At 49.2% G+C, this 22649-nt stretch overlaps 1 protein-coding gene across 2 annotated transcripts; it reads right to left on the reverse strand.

Moving 5' to 3' along the window:
• Window positions 1-884: 884 nt before the first annotated feature.
• Window positions 885-22472, reverse strand: pnkp (polynucleotide kinase 3'-phosphatase). 2 transcript variants are annotated; one of them, XM_088939933.1, is made up of 18 exons: window positions 22091-22472; window positions 19995-20121; window positions 17245-17291; window positions 16262-16504; window positions 14552-14836; window positions 13449-13528; window positions 12056-12113; window positions 10246-10353; window positions 9523-9594; window positions 8162-8210; window positions 7519-7589; window positions 7130-7222; window positions 5871-5967; window positions 5366-5427; window positions 4287-4396; window positions 3251-3338; window positions 1283-1350; window positions 885-1124 (listed from the first exon to the last, which is right to left on the reverse strand). In XM_088939933.1, the coding sequence occupies exons 2-18, from the start codon at window positions 20119-20121 to the stop codon at window positions 1004-1006; spliced, it is 1779 nt and encodes a 592-aa protein (XP_088796059.1). In that variant the 5' UTR covers window positions 22091-22472; the 3' UTR covers window positions 885-1003. The 2 variants fall into 2 exon arrangements, with proteins under 2 accessions (XP_088796059.1, XP_088796060.1); XM_088939934.1 differs by lacking the exon at window positions 22091-22472 and adding an exon at window positions 21189-21620.
• Window positions 22473-22649: the final 177 nt, after the last annotated feature.

Raw genomic sequence — 22649 nt, forward strand, 5'->3', positions numbered from 1 at the left:
TCGGACTGTCACCCCCAGGACCCCAGGCCTAACCGACTGATTCACAGCCACAGCAGGGAGCAGGGCTGAAGGAGACGCATCTTACATCACTCTTCTCCGTCTTCATCATCATCATCCATCTGTCACGTATGGCTTCTCTGGAGGGTCTCTGGCGTCCGGTTCAGTCCCTCTGGCCCTCTCCAAGTCTCCTGCTCCTGCCACCGAGCTCAAACCCAGAGGAGGCACAGCTGGTGGTATCCCACTGGGGGTATCCCTGGGCTGTACCCCTCTGCGGTGACGTGCAGGGTTCCTCTGATTTCTAACCGCTTTGCCCAATTCAAGGTTCCGGGGGAGACGGAGCCTATCCCTGCAAAGCCAGGCAGTGTACACCCTGGAGGGGACGCCAGTCCATCACAGGGCCACACACACATCCACTCACACGAGGGACAATTTTCCCAGAAGCCAATTAACCTGCTAGCATGTCTCTGGGCTGTGGGAGGAAACCTGAAGCACCTGGAGGAAACTCACTTAAACATGGGGGAACATGCAAACTCCACACAGACAGTACCTCAGGGTCTATAACTGAACACAGGGTCCCAGAGCTCAGAGGCAGCAGTGCTCATCACTTCACCCCCCCCCAGCCTCTGGAGGTGTCTGTTGGCATGAAATGCAATCTGAAGGCAGCTGGACTGGTTTTGCAGTATTTCCTGGCAGCCAAGTGCTGCTCTGAGCAGACACTGCCTCCATTGTGACCGACGCCGGCCCAGCAGCTCACGGCCCCTAGCTGCTCTGATCAGACCAGTCTTCCCAGCTCCCCCAGCCCAACCCAGATCTCCACACCAACATCCTTGTACTAAGTCGCGCTACTGTTCATTCATCATAGGGAACAAAATAACAGCGTGAAGTTGAGATTTATTGACTTTAATGAACAAAAAAAATGTGTTTAGTAAATATCAGACATTGTTAAGTGCGGACGCTAAAAATCTACCTAAAACGTGTAGTGACTGGAGGGAGGAGGACCCCATCACCCTTCAGAGAACTGCTTGTACAGCGCCTCCGACTGCTCGTCTGGGAAGTTCGGTACGAAATGGACCTGCAGGATCTCGGAGAAGCCCTCGGAGAGCGTGGGAGCAACAAACTTGCTCCTGGGAGGGGAGAGAGAGCGTGGTTAATCCCAGCACATACAGTACAGGGAGACGCTAGGACCGGCGGAGGAGGACAGACGCAGAAACTCACTTGTACCAGCACATACGGTACAGGGAGACGCTAGGACCGGCGGAGGGGGACAGACGCAGAAACTCACTTGTAGCTGTTGAAAACCACGTCGTTGACCGCGGCGTGAGTATTCCCAGAGGGATTCATCTCCCGGATCTGTGAGAAAGGGGGAGAAATTGGCCAGAAGGCATTCATACGAGACGCAGCAACTTCCTGACTGTTCATTTGAAATGTGAAATTTGGCCACAGAGCTACATTGCAAGATGGCACACAGTCTCAAGTCAAGTCAAGTTCAAGTTCAAGTTTATTGTCATTATACTCATATACAGGTATATGGTATAACGCAATGCTATTTAGCTAGCTCTCGGACGATAAGGAGTACAAAGAAAAAACAACAACAACAATACAATTGCATAACAAAGGAAAGACAGAGACAACAGGCAGTGTGCAAAACAACAGAAAGGTAACAGGTTATGTGACAAAAACAAAATCAGATGTGCAAAAATATGCATCAGCAGAATGAAATATAGAAATTATGGGGAGTGAGCTTTTTGACATGTAGGGTAGAGGTAGATTTCAATGTGTGTTTGAGTTTTTGGTAAGAAAGAAGGCACTGTGAGGTTCAGATCACGGGTGAGAGAGGCTGGGAGTTGAACAGTTTGATAGTGCGGGGGTAAAAACTGTCTCTGAGGCTGGTAGTCCGGGCCCGGATGCTCCGGTACCGTTTTCCAGATGGTAGAGGGTCAAACAAACAAGACTAGAGACCGAACAGAACAAACATCCTTTACCAACCATTTTACTCGCCAATGTCCGATCCCTCGACAACAAACTCGATGATCTCAGACTGAGACTCTCCACTACTGAAGACCAATGAAAAAAGAAAACACTGACCACACTCGGATCACCGGGATCACCCGGATCAGGAGCAGCCCTGCGCTGTCCTGCTCTGTCTGTCAGAGCTTTTCTTTTCTCTCTGGGCCAAAACATCGACTGTCACTAAAAAAGGAGGTGACGTATGATCAAGTCTGATGGGCCGGAGGGAAAAGAGACGCAAAAGCAAGCAAGGTCATTTCCTAAAAGGGCCCTGCGTGATTCTGCAACAGAGAGCACCCCAGCGCACCTCAAGGACAGGTGAAGACTGGGATCCTGGTGTCAACGGAGACAAAAAATATTCGAATGATTCTGGAGAAAGCATTTACATGCCACCTCTGTGTAGGTTTGTGACTCCATGCCTCTGTGTCCACCAAACCGCATGGCAAGACCGGTCGTGATTTAATGTTACATATAATTCTAGAAGCCACGCGCTGCATTGAAGCCATGGAGAAATAGGGCTCCTGCACCAATCACATTGGCTGTCTGAACCCCCCGTTTTTATCCTCAAATTTGAAATTGTCTGGCAGACCACAGCACCGATAAGTGCTGCCTGTTCTCGTCACGCACAGACATGCTCTGGATCTCACGGGCTGAAGCGATCCTGCGCGCACCCATAACACCGGCTCCGTGTAGCAAGCTGGGTGACACTACCTGTTCCTCCTCATTGACCTCCTAACATGGAGGCGCCTCACTCTGACGATCGTTATCATCTGCTGAATCGAATTTCTGTGTTCGATCCTGGTATCTACAGATCACTTTATTTCTCTTTGCACCTGTCATGTTTCTCCTCAAATAATAAAATGACATATACGAGCGCAGACGAACAGGCGAAGCTACGTCAATGGCACTATCTGACAAAGCAGCATGGGATTGGGCAAAATATCATGCATGCGCGCGCATACAGCACGTAGCGCATCGCATGTTGATTGCTATGTCGGATAAAACGGACTGTCGGATAATCGAGACTGTGCTGTATTTGTGTGTGGCCCGCGATGGACTGGTGTCCTGCCCAGGGCGTACCCTGCCTTGAGCCCGCTGCTTGCTGAGAAAGGCTCTGGCTCCCCTGTGACCTAGTTCTAGATAAAATGGTGAGAAAATGGGTGGATGGCGGAGGGGGGCAGGCCTGAGGCGAACGTGTCTGCCGGGCGCAGAGCAGCCCGACCTCTGACCTCGGGATACCGACCCTGTTGTTGTGCTTTGCTTGCTCCAGCGATGCAGTGAAGAGGAAGCAGCGACAGGGGACGCCCGCTCTCTGGGCCACATCGATATACCTGCGGGGCGAGAGGAAAAGGGATGAGAACACAAGCGGACGAGAACAAGAACAGGGGAGGAAAGAGATTAAGACAGTGACGGGAGGGAACAAGCACGAGCAGGTGTAGAAATACACGTCTGCATGTGAGGAGCAGAGAAAGAGGGAAGACAGTGCTTTAATTTGTCAAGGCATCTGCTTTAGTATCTTAACTGCTTTTGTCACAAAGTCACTTCTACAGCGTGTTTCACAAGACATCATTTTAATCAACACATGTCTAGTTATGCCACATAACATTAAAAAGAAACATAGTGATCTTGTTACATTACATCATTGACACCACATTAAACAGAGAGGGACAGCACAGTGGCACAGTGGTGCGCATTGCTGCCTCTGAGCAGTGGGGCCCTGGGTTCGACTGCCAGGGTGCTGTCTGTGTGGAGTCTGCATGTTCTCCCATGTTGAAGTGCGTTTCCTTCAGGTGCTCCAGTTCCCTCCCACAGTCCAGTGACCGGTGGGTTAACTGGCTTCTGGTAAAACTGGCCCTAGTGTATCTGTGTGTGTCCTGCTATGGACTGGTGTCCCATCCAGGGTGTACCCTGCCTCGTGCCCGCTGCTTGCTGGGATAGACTCCGGCTCCCCTGTGACCTTGTACCGGATGAAGCAGTTAGAAAATGGCTGGATTGGATAAACCAAAAAAATATCTTTCCGGAGCTTTAACTGTAGTAGTTCTTAGGTAGGATTTTACTGAAAGCAGGAAAGGACCCCTCAGGACTGCATCTGAATTTCCAGAAAACTGGAAAGCTGCACCCCACGTGGAAATAAGGGCGCAGGGTCTGGGCCCCCCTCCCCCAAGCGTGGCCCAGAGACGGCCAGGAGATAGAGAGAGAGAACAGGGAGGCGGGAGAGATGGCGAGAGGGCGTCGGGCAGCGAGCCGGGCGGCCTGCGGGAGACGCTCGCGGACGTCACCGTTTGCGCGACTCGGGGTCGGGGTTGGTGTTGTCCACGGCGACGCTGCGGCCCTGGCGGAGGGCGCCCTCGCAGGCAGAGACGCAGTGCTGCCAGGAGCCCAGGGTGTCCTGCAAGGAGAGGGGACAGAGAACCTCTTTAGTCTCTCGCGTGGGAAGAGCAGGTCAGGACGGCTACTGGGACCGACCGGCATCGCGGATCGCTGAGCCGGTTACGCAAAGAGGCGGAAATTTTGTCGCCCCGCTGGCTGCATCAGCGTGAATGAAGCCGTCGGACTCCCCAAGCACTCTCACTGCCCTCTCCCCTCCCATCAAGAAACAACGAGGGGCCCCCATCCCGAAGGGGCCTGAGCCTCTGTAGTCTCCTGCGTCAGATTCGGAGGCAGCTCCTTCCCGCAGGCTGTCGGATTACCGAACTCTACCCCTACCGCCGACTGGCACGAAGCTTTTTTCTCTTCCCGCACTGCCTGTCTGAGCTGCACGCTAATTTAACCTCCTGCTGCTGCTGTTCTGCGTTTATGTTTCGGGTGGCTCCTTGAACGTCTTGGTACCCGAGCGTACGTGCGAAGAAGCATTTCGTTGCGCTGGTGCATCAGACAAACTTCAAGCTTCAAACGTCGAATGATCAGGTAAGGATGGCCGTCGGGACCAGCTGACAACGCAGATCGTTAAGCCGGTGACCTTTTAATGCCCTGGCGCGTCTGTGTTTGGGTTTTCGGCAGGGTTGGCATCACTGGGCTAAAATCTTTTGCCGATATCTTGGAGAAGGCGCGGCTCATGAATTCTGCCCGGCGTAACGATGCCACCTGCTCATCGGGAACCCAAATTCCTGGTCAATCCGACCTTGAGACAGGATCCAAGCTCCAACTCTCCGCCAAATCAAGCCAGGCAGCACAGTGCCACAAACTACACTGATGTACGGCTGAGAACCCTGGTGTTACTGACGAACGGCGTCTCTTCGAGCGGTTTGCGGACAGGGCGAATGACGGGACGTTTCGCCTGGGGAGAGGCAGGAGGTCCGTACACACCCCCTGGGGGCGGACGCGGCACCGACACAGTTTCGCGGCCCCCTCCGCTCACCCTGTTGACGTAGGCGTAGCCCTGGGGGACGATCCGGCTCTGGAAGAAGGTGGATTTCCCAGCTGGAGAGGAAGAGAGAGAGAGAGAGAGAGAGGCGGACGGACAGAGAGCAAAAAGAAGGGAGGAAACGAATTAAGCATGATTGAGCAACGCTTGATTACTGTAGTTTGTCCTTCACAAAGACAGAAACGTATGTCAAATGTGCAACTCACTGCTACATCGAATGTCACTTGGACTTTTAAAAATGTGCCCGGTAACTATTTCCTTAGTTACTCCATTATTCAAATTCATGAAAATGAACAAGGAATTAAAATTCATTCCATGAGACTTGTTTATCTCCGTCTCTCATCGAGCTGTGTCCCCGTCGGTCTCTCCCTCTCTCGCATTCAGTCTTGCCCCCCTGAGCTTTCTCTCCTTGCCGGGCCAGTCCTCTCTAGAAGAGCTCTGCCCAGAGCTGATCTGCGGATTAAAGACACCGCGAGCAGTACAGAGCGTGCAGACTCACAGGCAGGGTAACCCACGGCGACGATGACTTCCTGCTTTGTGGAGGTCAGGGAGGCGTCAGGGGGGCTGAACAGAGGGGCACCGGGGTCGCACTTCCTCTGGGGGGGGGGGAGGGGATAATAAAACACTCATGACCAAAGAATAATTTCACACTGCACTACCACACACAGAGGGACAGGGGAGCTCATGGCAACACATTGACTGACACAGAGTACAGCAGTGTTGACCGCTGAGCCACCTAGCTCAGTGATTTCTTTTTTCAGCAGCCACAGGTTCAAGCATCTCTTCCAGGAGCTTCTTGAAAGAAGCCAGGGGACCGGCACCAGCAACATGGCTGGGCAGCTTGTTCCACGCCCCCGCCACCGTCTGGGTAAAGTGGTGCCTCCTGTCCCGACTGTGGAGGATCCCATTCAGCCGTGTCTTGAACGAAGCTGTACTTGAGTACAAGCTTTAACAACAAGGCTCTCGGCAGCTTGTTCCACACTCCCACCCCTCTTTGTGGAAAGGGTTCACTCCTGTTCTCAGTTTCAAATGCACTTCCACAAAGTTCCCACTTGTGTCACTAGTGTAACAAATTGAACACTACTGCAATCTGAGGAATCTGGATACTTGAATGAGGTACCTTCATAGTCCTCTCTGTTCAAGACTCAGGTCTTTTCTAGTCTTCTAGTCTAGATTCTAGTCTGGCAGTGTAAGGTATTCCTTTAAGCCCAGGACACACCCAAACAGATTCTAGAGCAGCAATATCTTTTTTTTTTGTATTTTGGTGACCAAAACCGGACACAGTACTCTGAATAATACTCTAATACAATACTGCATTGCACAATTTTCCAATAAAATTCTATTCATATAGCACAAATTCCATTAGCTTGAATGTTAGCTAGAAGAGGTAAATGTCTACATTAACATATCTTTCCGATACGTAACTACATTCAACTTCATCTGCAAGGAGCTGCGGTCCTGTTTGTCCAGGCTTAGGTAAAACCTTTTGAAATGTTTTGCTGCTTCTACAGTGTTTGCTAAGGCATCATCTGAGACCCTGACTGGTTCGCCAGCTGTACCAGCATCTAGACTACTGATGAAAATGAGGAAGTGTCCTAAAACAGACACCACTAATTACATGACCCGCATCGGAGCACTCACTCCTTATCTCCTACTCACGACCCCTCTGTTTCCTGTACATTAAGCAATGACAAACTCCAGACACACAAAACAAAACATCCAGGGAGACAGACAGACACGGTTAGTACTGTTCCTTACTGGGTCAAATGCAGGTAAACTGAAAGGGGCGCTCTTCCATCCTAGGAAGAACTCCTCTGGTGTATGAAACCGCAGTCCTGCATTGAGAGCAAACTTTCACACAAAAAATATGTTGAGGTGTTAAAATACACTCCGTACATTTTAGGTCCAATCATCCATCCGTTTTTTACACTGACAGCTCCGCACTTCAACTGCATCGTCAGGGGAAATAATGTCCCCTCCCCCCCCCCACCCGTTCAGTCTAGTTTCTTTCTGCAGCTCACAATCTCAACATGTGGAAATCAAAATGGACAGCAGCCGGAGAGAGGCGATCCCTGAGCCAAGAAGAGGGGCTGAAGAAAGGTTGCAGGGCTCGGCCTCGCAGGAGATCGACACAAAAACAGCCTCACCAGTCTGTCGCTGCAGGAGAAATCTTTCTTCTTCCTGTCAGGAGCCCAGTTGGCTGGCCGGCCTGCTGCGTCTGAGAAAGCACAGGGGGTAAAATACCTGAAGCTACTAGCAAATCTGAAGAGATGGACGGCTTGAATGAACATTAGCCCCGTACAACGCAGACACACAGGTTAAGAACAGACCAAAGAGCATGAATGCTGCCCTCAGGCACAGGAGAAAAAAAGACAGGATGGGCAAGCAAGGAGGAGACAACACTCTGTGCACCTCATAGTCACTGTTTCAATAAAACAGTCCAACATGAGAGTGTAGAGACCTGTCATCACACAGACAGACATGAGAGTGTAGAGACCTGCCATCACACACACAGACATGAGAGTGTAGAGACCTGCCATCACACAGACAGACATGAGAGTGTAGAGACCTGCCATCACACAGACAGACATGAGAGTGTAGAGACCTGCCATCACACAGACAGACATGAGAGTGAAGAGACCTGCCATCACACACACAGACATGAGAGTGTAGAGACCTGCCATCACACACACAGACATGAGAGTGTAGAGACCTGCCATCACACAGACAGACATGCATGTGCAGACGCACACAGGTACAGGCAGACAGCGGCACTGCGATCAGACTCACCCCCAACGTAAAAGCTCTGGGACACGTCCACTGTGACGCCATCGTTAGCCTGAGCAGACGGAGACAGCCCACTGGTTAGAGAACAGTCACCCTCTTGATGAGGTCCTTAATAACAGGGCACTAATAAGCAAAAGGACTCAATACCTTCTTCTCGTATTCGGTTTGTTGGGTGTTTAATACTGCAGGAGTTAGGAATCTGCAGCAGAAGAAGATGCCGAAGCCCAGGTGCAAGACTCAGAGCACTTTTATATATTATTAAGTATAATATATAATATTATATAGTATAATCGAATTACATATAATATATATTATAATATATAATATATCATATATAATATTATAATATATCACATATATATTATAATATATAATTACAATCTAATTATCTAATTATACTAATCTAATTAGAATATAGTATGATCTGATATAATATTAATATTATTGATAAGATTATTATATTATTAAGATATTACTGCAATAGCAAGCTGCACACACAAAAGTAGGGCAGACGCCTCCCAGCCGAAATACAGAAGAGTAACAGGCTGGCGAGTCGGTGCTGTGAAAGGAAAATAAAAACCAGGGAAAAAAGTTCTCTCACGCGCCAAACTAGAAAGAAAAGAGAAAAAAAAAATCTCAACGGAAACGATTGTTCTGAATTGTTGCTCCAGGGAATAAGAGACGGAAGAGAACAGAAATATTTGTGTTTTGAGTAAGAGAAAGGCGAACAACGGAGAGAAGCTCTAATGACAGAGCAACGATTCAGTGGTCTGACTCAAATAAGGGAACTGATCACAGCGATTGGGAAAGAGATCGGGAGCCTGACAGAACAACTCGAGGCCTAACTGACGCCTGGTTTGAATGACAGGTTGAGAGCTCGTAGGGATGCTGGACACAAGTCAGTCCCGGTCCAGGCATGCTGCTAAAATGTTACGCTGAAATGCATCCAAGCGCAGAAAACTTCAGTGTCTAATGATCGAGTAACTCAAAATCGAGGTACCCCATAAAAGACCTGTTCCTTCGCATACTTCATAATACATCGATTTCAGAAATCTGCACAGAAACTACTCTCATACGGGCCGGTCTAGTTTCACAGCGTATGTGCTAGACTGTTTGAGATGATCATGCCTTCTGGAAGTTAAATACCAAGGTATGTTAAAGAATGACACATGAAATGTTTCTGTGACACCATCAGTAAAATGCGACGGCCTGTAAAATGCGACGGCAAGAGGAAACAGGTCACACCATGAATCCATGACCACACGTCCAGACACCCAAATCTAGGGGAGAATACCTGAACCTAAACACGAGCTGACTCAGGCTACTGACACCCTGACTCCCATTCCGGTCGGCCGCATCCTCACCTTTCCACAGAGGTGATCCCACATTCCCAGCACCGGTTTCCTGAAGATCCCCGATCCCGTCGCCACGAAAACCTGGAAAACGGGACAACAGGCCCATGGGTGCCGGAGGGATGCCTGAAGGAGGTGGCAGGACACGGAGGGTGGATGGAAACGACTCTCCTGCTGTCCCGCTGCAGGGCAGCTCGATCCGTTCCAGGACTTGGAGGCAGCAGGCGACATCGTGAACTCGGCAACTTCCGCTGCAGTATATCCGATTTGGAACGGCCACTTGTTTTAGCACGTGGAATCGGCACTTTCATGTTTTGCCTCTCTGGCAGTGACTTCTAGAGCGTGTCTCTGGACTCTCCACTCAGAGCTCTTTACAGGTCATGGGGATCCCCTCCACCCCCACCAGTGTGCAGCCCCACCTGGATGATGCTCCAGTCCTCTCCCCACACACCAGCTCTCAGTGGGGAGGAGAGCAGAGTGATGAAGCCAGTTCAGAGAGGGGGGTTATTAGGAGGCCATGATGGATAAAGTCCAGGGGGAAATTTGGCTAGGACACTGGGGTAACTCTTTTCGTGAAGCACCCTAGGGTTTTTACAAACTGGTGGTGGTGGTGGAGGGGATCCCCATTACCTGTCAAGTGCTTTGGAGTGGAGTGTCCAGAAAAGCAAGGAATGCTGACAATAATAATATGACTTTGGAAGGTGTTGAGAACTGGAATCCGAGCGTTTAGCCCACCTGCACGGGGAGGCCCAGCTCCTTGACCACAGCCTCCACCTTGGCCTTGAACACCTCGGGCCTGAGCTTCCCCCGGGCAATCCCCAGCTGGTTGGTGAAGAACACCACCTGGCAGAGAGAGGGGCAGGAAGGCAGACACGGAGTAACTCGCTCGCATCGCAACCCAGGAGGCCGCGGGGAACAAGCTGGACTGTTCTCAAACCCCCCCTCTACTGATCATACACATCGACGGTCCGAGCACTTCAGGCCTTCGTCTCTGGAATACTCTTCCTGATCACTCCCTCGGCTGATGGTTTAAACTGGTTGACTTGTTCTCAATGGCCCTTAAGTCTTAACCTATCACACTTGCTTTAATTTCATATGACATTTTTACATTTCATAAAGTAAGCGAGGCAAAGGAGGAACTCACTGAACTACAGTCAACTACAGCATACCTGAGGTGTGAACCGGTTTTACTTAACACAGGGCTATCATTGCTCTCCCTGTAGGAGGCTCCTGATTCTAGATCCAGCAGGCGTCTCTGGAAACGGCTCGCCCGTCGCGATCGCTGATACAGGAAGCAGCAGCAGCAGAATGAGTTTCGTGGTTTATGGAAACACTTGTCTGCTGGCGGTGGAGAAAATGCTCCCATACCTTTTGGGCGAAGGGCTGTATTTTTATACATCTTGTATATAACTCCGTGATAATCTGACAATTATTGCCATTATAACACCTGTAACCTTGCGTCTGCACTTTCTGTGTAGCCCAGTGCTTACTCAAAGCATCCATGATCTCGCATCTGTAAAAAGGTGTTCGTGTTTAAAACGCTTTTCTGAACGACACGTCCTTTCGATTTTGAGATGATGCACAGACCACGGGCGGCTACAAATGAAGATTTTGCTAACAGAAAGGAAAGATATCCAGCTGCTGGGAAGAGGGGGTTGTGTGGGAATGAGGATTGTAACATCCGATACCGGGTTCTCCGCCAGGGAAAACAGGCAGTGAAAGACAAAGGAGAGAAAAACCTTGCCTTCCTCTCATGCTGCTGCATGGTGCCTTAACTTCAGCTGAAATTCAGGCCCGATAATTGCTTCGCCTCTGTAGCAGGGGCTCTGATCCCATCTGCCTTTACAGGCAACACTTCCACATGCAGCATGACCGTACCCCAGCACAGGCTGACAACCCAATAACAGGCAGGGGATCTGCATGGCAGCAGGGAACTGTCTTAGATGATACACACAGAGTCCGTAGAGTTCAAACTGATCACTGCTTTCCTGCAGTTACTGCCTCAAAGGCATATAACATCACTTTATTATTAACCCTATACAATTTCTTGCATGAGGAATTTGGAACCCCAGCTTGCTCTCCATGAGACACACAGACAGGGAGAGAAGCTTTGGGTCAGCCATTTATACGGCGCCCCTGGAACAGCTGGGGTTCAGGGCCTTGCTCAGGGGGCTCAACGGAGTAGGATTCCTCTGCCGGCCATGGGATTTGAACCGGCAACCTTCCAGCCACAGGCGCAGATCCTTAGCCACAGAGCCACCACTCCGTATACTGACCGTTACACTTTCTTACAATGACTTGCAGCGAATGTTCACTTGAAACCACCAGGCTAGACGCACAGCGTGCCTTTGTGCGAACGTCACCGAAAGCATGCACGAAATTACCCACAAGCAAAACGTCCATCTGGGACTCCTGAAAACGTCAGCGCTGGAGCCCAGGACGCAGTGGGTTTTGTCTGCACTGCCGGCTCTGCAGGGAGAGGGTTCCCACAGGGCCGGGACAGAGCTTAGAGAGCGAGACCGTGCCCCCGGGGCAGAGCTCTCACCTTGTACCCTTCCTTCAGGAGGCGTGTCAGTCTGGGCGGGACCTCGGGGTACAGAACCCTAACAAAAACACAAACCAACAGGCTTCAGCGCTAGGAGAGGCACAGTGGGTGCTCATGAACGCCAGCTAAAGCAGAATTCCATGGGTTTTCCAACATAATATCTGCAATAATTATTGTCGCATTTCCATGCCCTTTTGTGGGACATAATTCCCATGAGCTTAGCAGCGCCTTAGCGTGGGAATGATGGGAACAGGGAGCTGCGTCAGCATGCACGGGCTGCAGAGAAACAGGTGAAGGTTGATGCCAGGCTGAAAGGGAGAGAAAACGCAACATTTCAGCTGCAAAGGGTCTCGCCTGCCCAGACACTTCACCAGCTAAAACCCAACCAGGAAACAAACACGACAAAAGAAAATCTTGTGCAGCCGTTCGGAGAGGATTCTAATTAAGTTCAAGTTCAAGTTTATTGTCATTATACTCATGTACAGGTATATGGTATAACGAAATGCTATTTAGCTAGCTCTCGGACGATAAGTAGTACAAGAAAAAAACAACAACAACAACAGTACAATTGTATAACAAAAGAAAGACAGAGACAACAGGCAGTGTGCAAAAAACAACAACAGACAATGTGCAAAAACAGCAACAGGCAATGTGCAAAACAACAAAAAGGTAACAGATTATGTGCAAAAATATGCATCAACAGAATGAAATAAGGGGATAGAAATTATGGGGAGTGAGCTTTTTGACATGTAGGGTAGAGGTAGATTTCAATGTGTGTTTTTGGTAAGAAAGAAGGCACTGTGAGGTTCAGATCACAGGTGAGAGAGGCTGGGAGTTGAACAGTTTGATAGTGCGGGGGTACACACTGTCTCTGAGGCTGGTAGTCCGGGCCCGGATGCTCCGGTACCGTTTTCCAGATGGTAGAGGGTCGTACAGTCTGTAGCAATAATTGGTAAATAAAGTTGGCTCGTGTTACCGATACGTTTCCTTGGCATTTGAAATCTAGTCCCAGAGTTCCCACACCTGCCAGAATCACAACGGGTCCCAATCCTACTGGGAGAGGGAGGAGGGAACTTAGTGGAACTGGCGCAGCCCAGTATGTGATCTCCTGTCACAGCCTGAGGAACAGTGAGTCTGTCTCCCAATAGTGCTCCATCTGTCTACAGTATATGTCAATATTTTATAATATGTCTTTGTTGTAAATGTCTGTAATATGTCTGTAGATTTTATATTACTTTTATTTTTTGTTTTGTTTCATGTGAATTTCATTATTTTATTTGCTTTGGCAACACTGATTATACCCATCGGTCATGCTGATAAAGCACCTTGAATTGAATTGAATAGAACAGAGACACACAGGCAAACACGGATACAGACCGATCTGAAATCGTACCTCCAGTCATCGGGGCTGGTCGGAAACACTTTCCCAGACCTCGTGGTGATGATGGTCCCGTCAATGTCGAATCCTGCAATCTGGCAACAGCGAAGAGTGAGAGACCGGCCCTAGACTGACGCTCTGCTCAGACAGACAACACAGAATCGAACCCGGGACCCGAGGATGTTGCACGGGAACTCACGAAAAAAGAAACAAACAGTCCTGTTTGCGGTCACGTGGTTTCAGTGTATCAGGTAAAAGTCTAGAAAGGAATTAAGAGCACTAAAACAGATTCTGCATGTTTATTACTAAACCAGCCTTTTTCACAGCTGAGCACATGGACATGGACAATATATTTAGTGTTTCCACTGAAACACTAACGTTATTTGAGCACAAGTGTATTTATGTGCATGACAATGAATAGATACAGGATACATACAGTACATGTACTCAAGCATGATGTGTGCTCTGGGGTATGAAGGTATAATTATAATAATAATTGCTTACACTTATATAGCGCTTTTCTGGACACTCCACTCAAAGCGCTTTACAGGTAATGGGGACTCCCCTCAACCACCACCAGTGTGCAGCCCCACCTGGATGATGCGATGGCAGCCATAGTGCGCCAGAACACTCACCGCACACCAGCTCTCAGTGGGGAGGAGAGCAGAGTGATGAAGCCAGTTCAGAGATGGGGATTATTAGGAGGCCATGACTGGTAAAGGCCAGGGGGAAATTTGGCCAGGACACTGGGGTAACACCCCTACTCTTTTCGAGAAACACCCTGGGGTTTTTAATGACCACAGAGAGTCAGGACCTCGGTTTTACGTCTCATCCGAAGGACGGTGCCTGTTTACAGTCTAGTGTCCCCGTCACTATACTGTAAACTGTATAGCTACTGTATACTGTATAGCTCTGGAGACTTTAAGAGTTGAGCTTGAGTGTGAGGTCTTGTGTGGGTGGGTGTGGGTATGCATCTGTGTTTTTTTGGGGGGGGTTTGTTTCATGGTTGTTTGTCTTTCGGCAGGGGTGGGGTTCGAGTTAGCTTTGCATATTGGATGGAAAAGTAATAACATCTGTTTCATTATCGCTGTAATAAAAGAAGGAGGGGGGGCTCTTACCTTTGCGCTGGCAGGGACCCCGGCGGAGGTGAACAGCAAGAGTTTGCCCACCTCCTCCCAGCGGCTCCTGGGGCAGGGGGAGACACCGGGGGACTGCCCTGGCGCAGCCTGGGGGACCCCAGTGGCCGCGTGGGAGGCCTCGGCCGTCTCCTGCAGCTGCCTCAGCTTCTGCATGACCAGCTCTTCGCTGTCCTCCTCCTCCTCCTCCTCCTCCTCCTCCCTGCTCAGAGAGCCCTCCTTGCGCCTCCGTTTCCCTGCGGGCACCTGAACAGCACCGCTGCCAGCCTGATGGGGGGAGGGGAAAGAGATGAACAGGCACGCCGGCGCACTGGGAGAGACGCCGAGCGACTGCTTGACTGCACGCCGCCGTGCGTGAGTTTTGACCTCGTGCCGAACCTGGGACCGGAAGAGGGGGAGAGGGAGATCCTGTACCAGGAAAAGGCATCGAACAGAACTGGGGGCCTCTGCAGAAGCGAGCCCTGTACAGAAGTGAACGAGAGGGGTACCCGCCATCTTGGCACAAGGGTGCAGCAGGAACAGGAAGAGGGGAAGAGGGGCGGTCTGGAAGGGAGGGACTTGGGATAATAAAGTCAACAGGAAAATTGCAGGGAAAAACAAAACGTCATGTTTATGCATCAGCGAAGAAGGTATCAGAAACAAAAAAAAAAAAGCAGCTCCGTCATGGTCTGGCCAGAGCTGCGGAGAAGAAGAGAGCTCAACCTGCTGGTGTTTCATGAACACTGGGGTGTAAGGCGAGGTCAGCATGGAGCTCGGAGGGAAAGACATCAGCTCAGCAGCACAGGGCAACGGTGTCCTCCAGGGCGGAGATATCCGATCATTCTAACACCTTGCACAAGTGAAACAGGAGAGCAGCTGCAGAGAAATGTCAGCCTGGGGCAGAAGCGGCTGTTTTAGTCAAGAACCGACCACAGAGAGCTCCACAGATCTATACTCCTACCCTGATCTTCCCTCACCACAGCATCTCCAGCCTCCCTCCAGCCCCACAAGGGAAAGTGCTGCCATGAGCGGAAAGCTCTTAGCAAGGTCAGCCCGAGAGCTGCAACTCCAAGACTCCAAAGCTTTTGCTCAGCTGTTCTGAATGACCGCCAGTTTAGTCAACCAGCTCAATCCCTCCGGACACTGCAGGTCCTTCACATTCCACACAGGGACACCAGGCCCAGTTTCCCCAGCCCTGGTATGTTCTCCCTGTGTTGGTGTGGGTTTCCTCCTGCAGTCCAGAGACACGCTGGTGGGTTAACTGGCTTTATATACCTTGCAGGACCTGGCAAAGAAACTCCGGCACAAGACCTCTCTGGGGTGTGAGACGCAAGACAAGGGGTGTGTCTTTGGGAGGAGCTCTATTTACTGTGGCAGGGCTTTCAACCTTGACATAAGATCAGATCACTGGCCCTCTACAATTTCTTGCATTAGGAATGTGTCTTTTCGCAGACCCCAGCTTGCTCTCCATGAGACACACAGACAGGGAGAGAAGCTGGGGGTCAGAGCGCAGGGTCAGCCATTTATACAGCACCCCTGGAGCAGCTGGGGTTCAGGGCCTTGCTCAGGGGCCCAGCGGAGTAGGATTCCTCTGCCGGCCGCGGGATTCGAACCGGCAACCTCCCGGCCACAGGCGCAGATCCTGAGCCACAGAGCCACCGCCAGCGCTGATTCAGTAACACACAACAGCAGGCCCCAGCTCCCTCACCGCACCTGTTTAGGAGAAGAGCCGAAAAAGTCCAGGATGCTGCGTTTGGGACCCGATGCCGGCGCCTTCCTCTGCCTCTTCGCTGGGGGGGAAGTGGGGACCGACCTCCTTCCGTTCTGGGTGTCCGAGAAGGAGACTCTGAAGGGGTGTCTCCCGTTCACCAGGAAGAGAGTGTCCCGCTCGGTCAAAGAGCCCGACTGGCCTCTGCCCAGGGCTGCGGAGCCCAGAGAGGAGGGGTTGGGTCCCAGCTGAGAGGGGAGAGAGATCCGTCAGCCCGGCTAGCAGACAATCAGTTCAGGAAAAGAAGACAAAATGACCCAATAGGTACACTCACCACGCACGCTCAGTGGGGAGGAGAGCAGAGTGATGACGCCAGTTCAGAGATGGGGATTATTAGGAGGCCATGACTGGTAAAGGCCAGGGGGAAATTTGGCCAGGACACTGGGGTAACACCCCTACTCTTTTCTGGGATTTTTAATGACCACAGAAAGTCAGGACCTCAGTTTTGCGTCTCATCTGAAGGACGGCGTCTTTTTCACAGTACAGTGTCCCCGTCACTATACTGGGGCATTAGGACCCATACAGCCTGCAGGGTGAGCGCCCCCTACTGGTCCCACTAACACCTCTCCCAGCAGCAGCCTCAGCTTTCCCAGGAGTCTCCCATCCAGGTACTGGCCAGGCTCACACCTGCTGAGCTCCAGGAGGACTGCCAGCTGGGAGCTGCAGGGTGATACTGTTCAACCTGAAAGATCTAACTGTTGCCCTATTCTTCTTTACAAATGGAAACAAAAGCTTAAACCATCCACCCATTTTCTAACCACGTCTTCCAGTTCTGGGTCACAGGGGAGCCACAGTCTATCCCAGCAAGCAACGGGTGCAAGGTGGGGTACGCCCTGGACGGGACACCAGTCCTTCACAGGACTCACACACATACCTGTATCTGCTGGGATCTAGTGCTCTGCCTACTGAACGTTCAGGAACACTATACCTGGGTCACGGTGACAGTCCGGTCCTCATAACAGGCCACCAGCTTCACTAGAAACAGAGAAAGAAACGGGGTTTTATACAGATGAACGGATCTGCTGCTACACCCTCAAGATAATATCAGAAACAGGAGCTGGAACTTGACAAGGGAGCAGTCACTGTATTACATTCTGGAAGGAGACTCCATATCCTAAAAGCAAACGTTATTTGTTTGCTTTTAGTCTAGAATGGTTGAAAAAAAAAACAGCACTTTTGCTGCTTATATAGCGGTATACATTACACCGCACTGTCAGAAGAGAGAGCAGCACAGCGCAGCAATGGGCGAATAAGATGCCACTCTCACAGCCCTGTGAATCACACTTCCACACCTTACATCTGCACAGCTTCAGTAATAATAATAATAATAATAATAATAATAATAATAATAATAATAATTGCTTACACTTCTAGAGCTCTTTTCTGGACACTCCACTCAAAGCGCTTTACAGGTCATGGGGATCCCCTCCACCACCACCAGTGTGCAGCCCCACCTGGATGATGCTCCAGTCCTCTCCCCACACACCAGCTCTCAGTGGGGAGGAGAGCAGAGTGATGAAGCCAGTTCAGAGATGGGGATTATTAGGAGGCCATGATTGGTAAGGGCCAATGGGAAATTTGGCCAGGACACTGGGGTAACACCCCTACTCTTTTCGAGAAACGCCCTGGGATTTTCAATGACCACAGAGAGTCAGGGCCTCGGTTTTACGTCTCATCCGAAGGACGGCGCCCGTTTACAGTGTAGTGTCCCCGTCACTATACTGAGGCATTAGGACCCACACAGACCGCAGGGTGAGCGCCACCTGCTGGCCCCACTAACACCTCTTCCAGCAGCAGCCTCAGCTTTCCCAGGAGTCTCCCATCCAGGTACTGGCCAGGCTCACACCTGCTGTGCTCCAGTGGGGCTGCCAGTGCAGAGTTGCAGGGTGATATGACTGCTGGCGTTAGTACTGATGTTACAGCTTGTTAACGTTACAACCTGGTCGACATGCGTTATTCCTTCTTAATAGGAAAACTCCAAATTACCAACGTTTGTGAAGGTTTGTGCACCCACACAGCAGTGTGGCCTTTGAGGCCAATTAATCAACACCTGATGTGTGTCATTATGTGATGCTTATGTTAGCTTAAGTGGCAAGAGAACAGATCTTGTATCACTGGACAGGCCATCTTGGCTTCGTGTTCTCAGATGTGTTCATTTCTTAAAGATGACATTTCCCACTGGATTCTGCTTTACATATGGAAATATATTATCCGTCAATTTTCTAGCCCCTTCTTCCAATGCAGGGTCGTGAGCGATCTTTCACTCTGGAAATAAAATATATATCCCTCAAGTATTTCAGTACCCTCGGGATTTAATTTGATCTGATCTGATCGCGCAAGTGGAAACTCAGTGTGACACCAATGGATGTAAAACACCACAAGTCCAACAACTCTGTGAGACCCAACAGGGAGGTCCCTTTTCTACGCATGACTAACAACAAACCCCAACTACTCACGACCTCTGACCTCTGACCCAAGCCCATGCAACACTCCTCCTACCTGTCTAGACATGGCCCATCCCACAATGCACCACTGCCATTTAAACACGTTCCAATTTCGTCCTGATAGGAGTAACGAAGCAACACATAACACGAGACACAGCTGTCCAAAGTCCATTTCCATAGACCAGCCATGGTTACAATATTTACCGGTGTTAACGGCGGGCTGTGATGGTATGTGAAATGTATGTCAGTAGGGAAGCATGGTGTCTTATTTAGAACCTGTCAAGTCTTAAGAACACAATAATGTTACATGAGATGGCAGGGTGGCAGAGTGGTTATCATTGCTGCCTCGCAATGCTGGGGCGCTGTCTGTGTGGAGTTTGTATGTTCACCCTGTGTTCCCCTAATTGTACTGAATTAATATACACTGAAAATGACACTGCCTGGTTTTGAATCACTTTAATATGGCAGAGGCAGGCATGACAACACAGAGCTCTGAGAATTAACCCCGTGGCCTTTAATAATAAAGACATTAAAGATCTATGTAGCCTGCACGGACCTGTAGCTCAGATCTTTCAAAACAAAATACTCAAGACTCAAAATCTTTTATTTGTAAGCTTGGCAGTCAGAAGGTGCTCGTTAACTGCTTAACTACAGAAGTTACATACAGAACAAATACTGAAAGAACAGCCCAGGAAAGAACAGATCAAATCACTCTGGAATCTGGTTGTTAAATCAGAAGATCACCTATATCGTAACGAACTCCTTGGTAAATTCAACAGCAGACCTTAACTAACTTACCAGATCTCTTCCCACAAGCAACAGGAGCCGGGGGAAACAAGCCAAGCCCGTCCCACATCACGCAGCTTCACAAAAAGCTTACAGGTGAAAGATAAAACCTCAAACGGATAGCTTTGGGAAGGAAGAGGAAACCGTAAAACGTCTCTGCACGCTCCATTACAAAAACGCGGAGTTAGACAGGAGCTTTCCGTGCGCTGCCGTATTACTTAGAGAATGTGCTGTTGTAGATCACAGTTCTATCTCTAATGAAAGAAGATTTAAATAGGGAAGTCATTAATGGGGAAAGAAAAGTCACTTTACTGCTAAATTAGCTACAACATATAAGCCTAGGGAGGCTGTCTCCCCTATCCCAAATGTGAGACATGGATATCAGTGCTGCAGAACCCCACAATGTCCCCCCCCCCATCTATCAATCCCAGTTGAAGCTTTCACTCACCCTGGTGTCGGGAACACTTCTTGTCCGACACTCCTGATTCTGGCCCGCGGCCCAGTATCACTGCACGGCCGTCAGCCAGCGGGACAGACAGGCCGCCCTCGGACTGACTGGTCAGCTCACAGAGCATCTGGGAAAGGAGAAACAGGGTGAGAGCGGCCGAAACCCACCGAGAGGGAGAGCACTCGAAACAGTGAAAAAACACACAAGGCATCTGTGCATGGGGAGAGCCACAGAGAGATAGGACTGAGGAAGGGGGTGCTGTTCTGTGTGGAGTTTGCATGTTCTCTGTTGGTTTGCATGAGGTTTTCTCTCCAGGTGCTCCGGTTCCCTTCCAAAGGAATTGGCTTCAGGGAAAATCGGCCCTGGTGTGAATATTTGTGTCTGCATCTGCCCTGCAATGGGCTGCTGTCCCATCCGGGCTGTACCCAGTACCCTTTCTTACACATCATTACAGGTTTAGGTGACCGAGAAGTGTCTCTGAGATTTTAGATGAAGTTTGTGACACTGGGCAGAGTAAACACTTCCAGCCTCAATGCAGAGAGGATGTTTGTTGAGATCTGGGGGTCCCCTGCTCAGAAGCCATTGTTAAGTTGACTTTGGTATACCTAGGCACGTCGTGGGTTAATGGCTGTTAATGAGCACTTCAGAAACACACAATTTCAGATCACAAGAAGAAACAAGAGGAGAAGAATATTGAGAGGAGAGGAGTCGGAACTCGAAGCTTGCGCCGGGCGAGAGCCCCGACTTCATCCAAACCAACCCCGACTGGAGCTAAGTATTTGACCCTTGTCAGAGCGTACTGTTCTGGGTTTCATGTTTTGTTGTGTGTAGTGAAGCTTGTGTCTTGCCATTGTAAGAAACAGTTGTTTAACCAAAAGTGCCTGGATTATTACTCTTTTCACCAAAGCTCTGCCGGAGAACAAAGAATTCACGTGCCTCTAATTATACCAAGTGCTCGGGTATATATATACACAACTTATAAATTGGGGATTATGAATATTTATTTTACGTATTGACTAAACCACTCAGTTAATTTCCTGATTTTCACCATTTTTAATCACCCATTTGTAACAACAACAAGAATAATAACAATTATAATTCCTTACACTTATATAGAGCTTTTCTACACACTACGGTACAAGCTCTTTACAGGTCATGGGGATCCCTTCCACCACCACCAGTGTGTCACCCTACCTGGGTGATGCTCCAGTCCTCTCATGATGGGTAAAGACCAGGTGGAAATGTTGCCAGGACGTCCCTACTTTTTTTTAGAAACACCCTGGGATTTTTATTAACCAGGGACTCGGGACCCCGGTTGTAAATGTCATCCGAAAGACGGCGCCTTTATTACAGTATAGTGTCCCCCTCACTAAACCTGAACCCCTAACTTAGTCACAAAATTAAATTCAACTATCATGGTTGGCTTCAGTTCCTAAGTAGTTTGAGGGTTGCCTTTATAATTGAAACAACTTAAAATATAATACTTTCATGTTAATATTAAGTTACGGGAATGCAATTTTTCGAAGCATACGGTTAAATTTTACGTTTTACAGACGAAAAACGTTAAGAGATCAAAGTGAAAGAACTCGTTTCGATGAAATATTTACGTAAGGCGCTCGAGAAGTACGAAAACCAGCAATGTGGAGTCCCCAGGATGCAGATAATTTTATTTTGACATTATGTACCTGAACCGCGAAACTATTCAACTGTCGTGTCGTTGTATGCGAGTGTTTTACCAGATAAACTGCACTATTGTGCACCTGAATGCTTGCTTATGTAAACCTGGCGATTCTAAAATTCGTAGCTTACTTTTCACAGTCGCAATCTGGGTGCACAGCGCTAAAAACACCCTTCCCCATTACTGCTAACAATAAAACGATTTCTACAAATTTATTTTTTTCTAGTAAAAATCACTGTTCTTCTTTGTCAAAGATGAAATGTATGAAATCTTCACGATGCCCCCAGTTGTCGGAAATGTTAGGAGCCGATACGAACCGTTTTGCCTCTGGCAATATTTTTTAGCGACACGTAATTTAGTCAACTCGCTGACCGCAAAACTGGGTCAGAAACGTCTCGTAACGATGCGCTGTACTCACCTTTTCAATTCAATTACCACGGGAAAGCGCGAAAAAACGCGAAACGCCCCTGAGGCGAGTAAAATTGTCAACAACAGGCTTTATGCAGTACTACCGGCGACTTTTTGAGAGCCAATAATGCTACTTCAGATTCTGCTCGATATGTTTAGTTTTAAACTCGCAGACATTTTTGACAAAAACAAGCCAGAGTACAAATTATCGGTACTCCACAGCTACTGAAACGCCCCCCCCATTACCAGCTTTGTACTGGGTCCGCCTGGAAACCTGTCCCCTCTCCTCCCTCGGCTCAGCGCACGATGGTTCCGGCGACCCTCTGTTGGCGTTGGTATGCAGCTATCGACCCACACAGTCATTGTCAATAGCAAACTAACTTATTTACTAGTTCATTTACTCAATTTTGAACTATGTATATATGTAGAGAATACTATATAGTTTTATGTGTTTAAATCATTGTCCTTCCCATAGGAATTACTGTATTTGTTACTTGGACTTAATTCAGGAGAGGCATCATTACTTGAATAATTATTCAAAATGACTATTTTATTCTGCTGTTATTTTC

The sequence above is a fragment of the Atractosteus spatula genome, chromosome 22 (genome assembly GCF_055471065.1).
Source record: "Atractosteus spatula isolate fAtrSpa1 chromosome 22, fAtrSpa1.hap1, whole genome shotgun sequence".
Classification (NCBI taxonomy): domain Eukaryota; kingdom Metazoa; phylum Chordata; class Actinopteri; order Semionotiformes; family Lepisosteidae; genus Atractosteus; species Atractosteus spatula.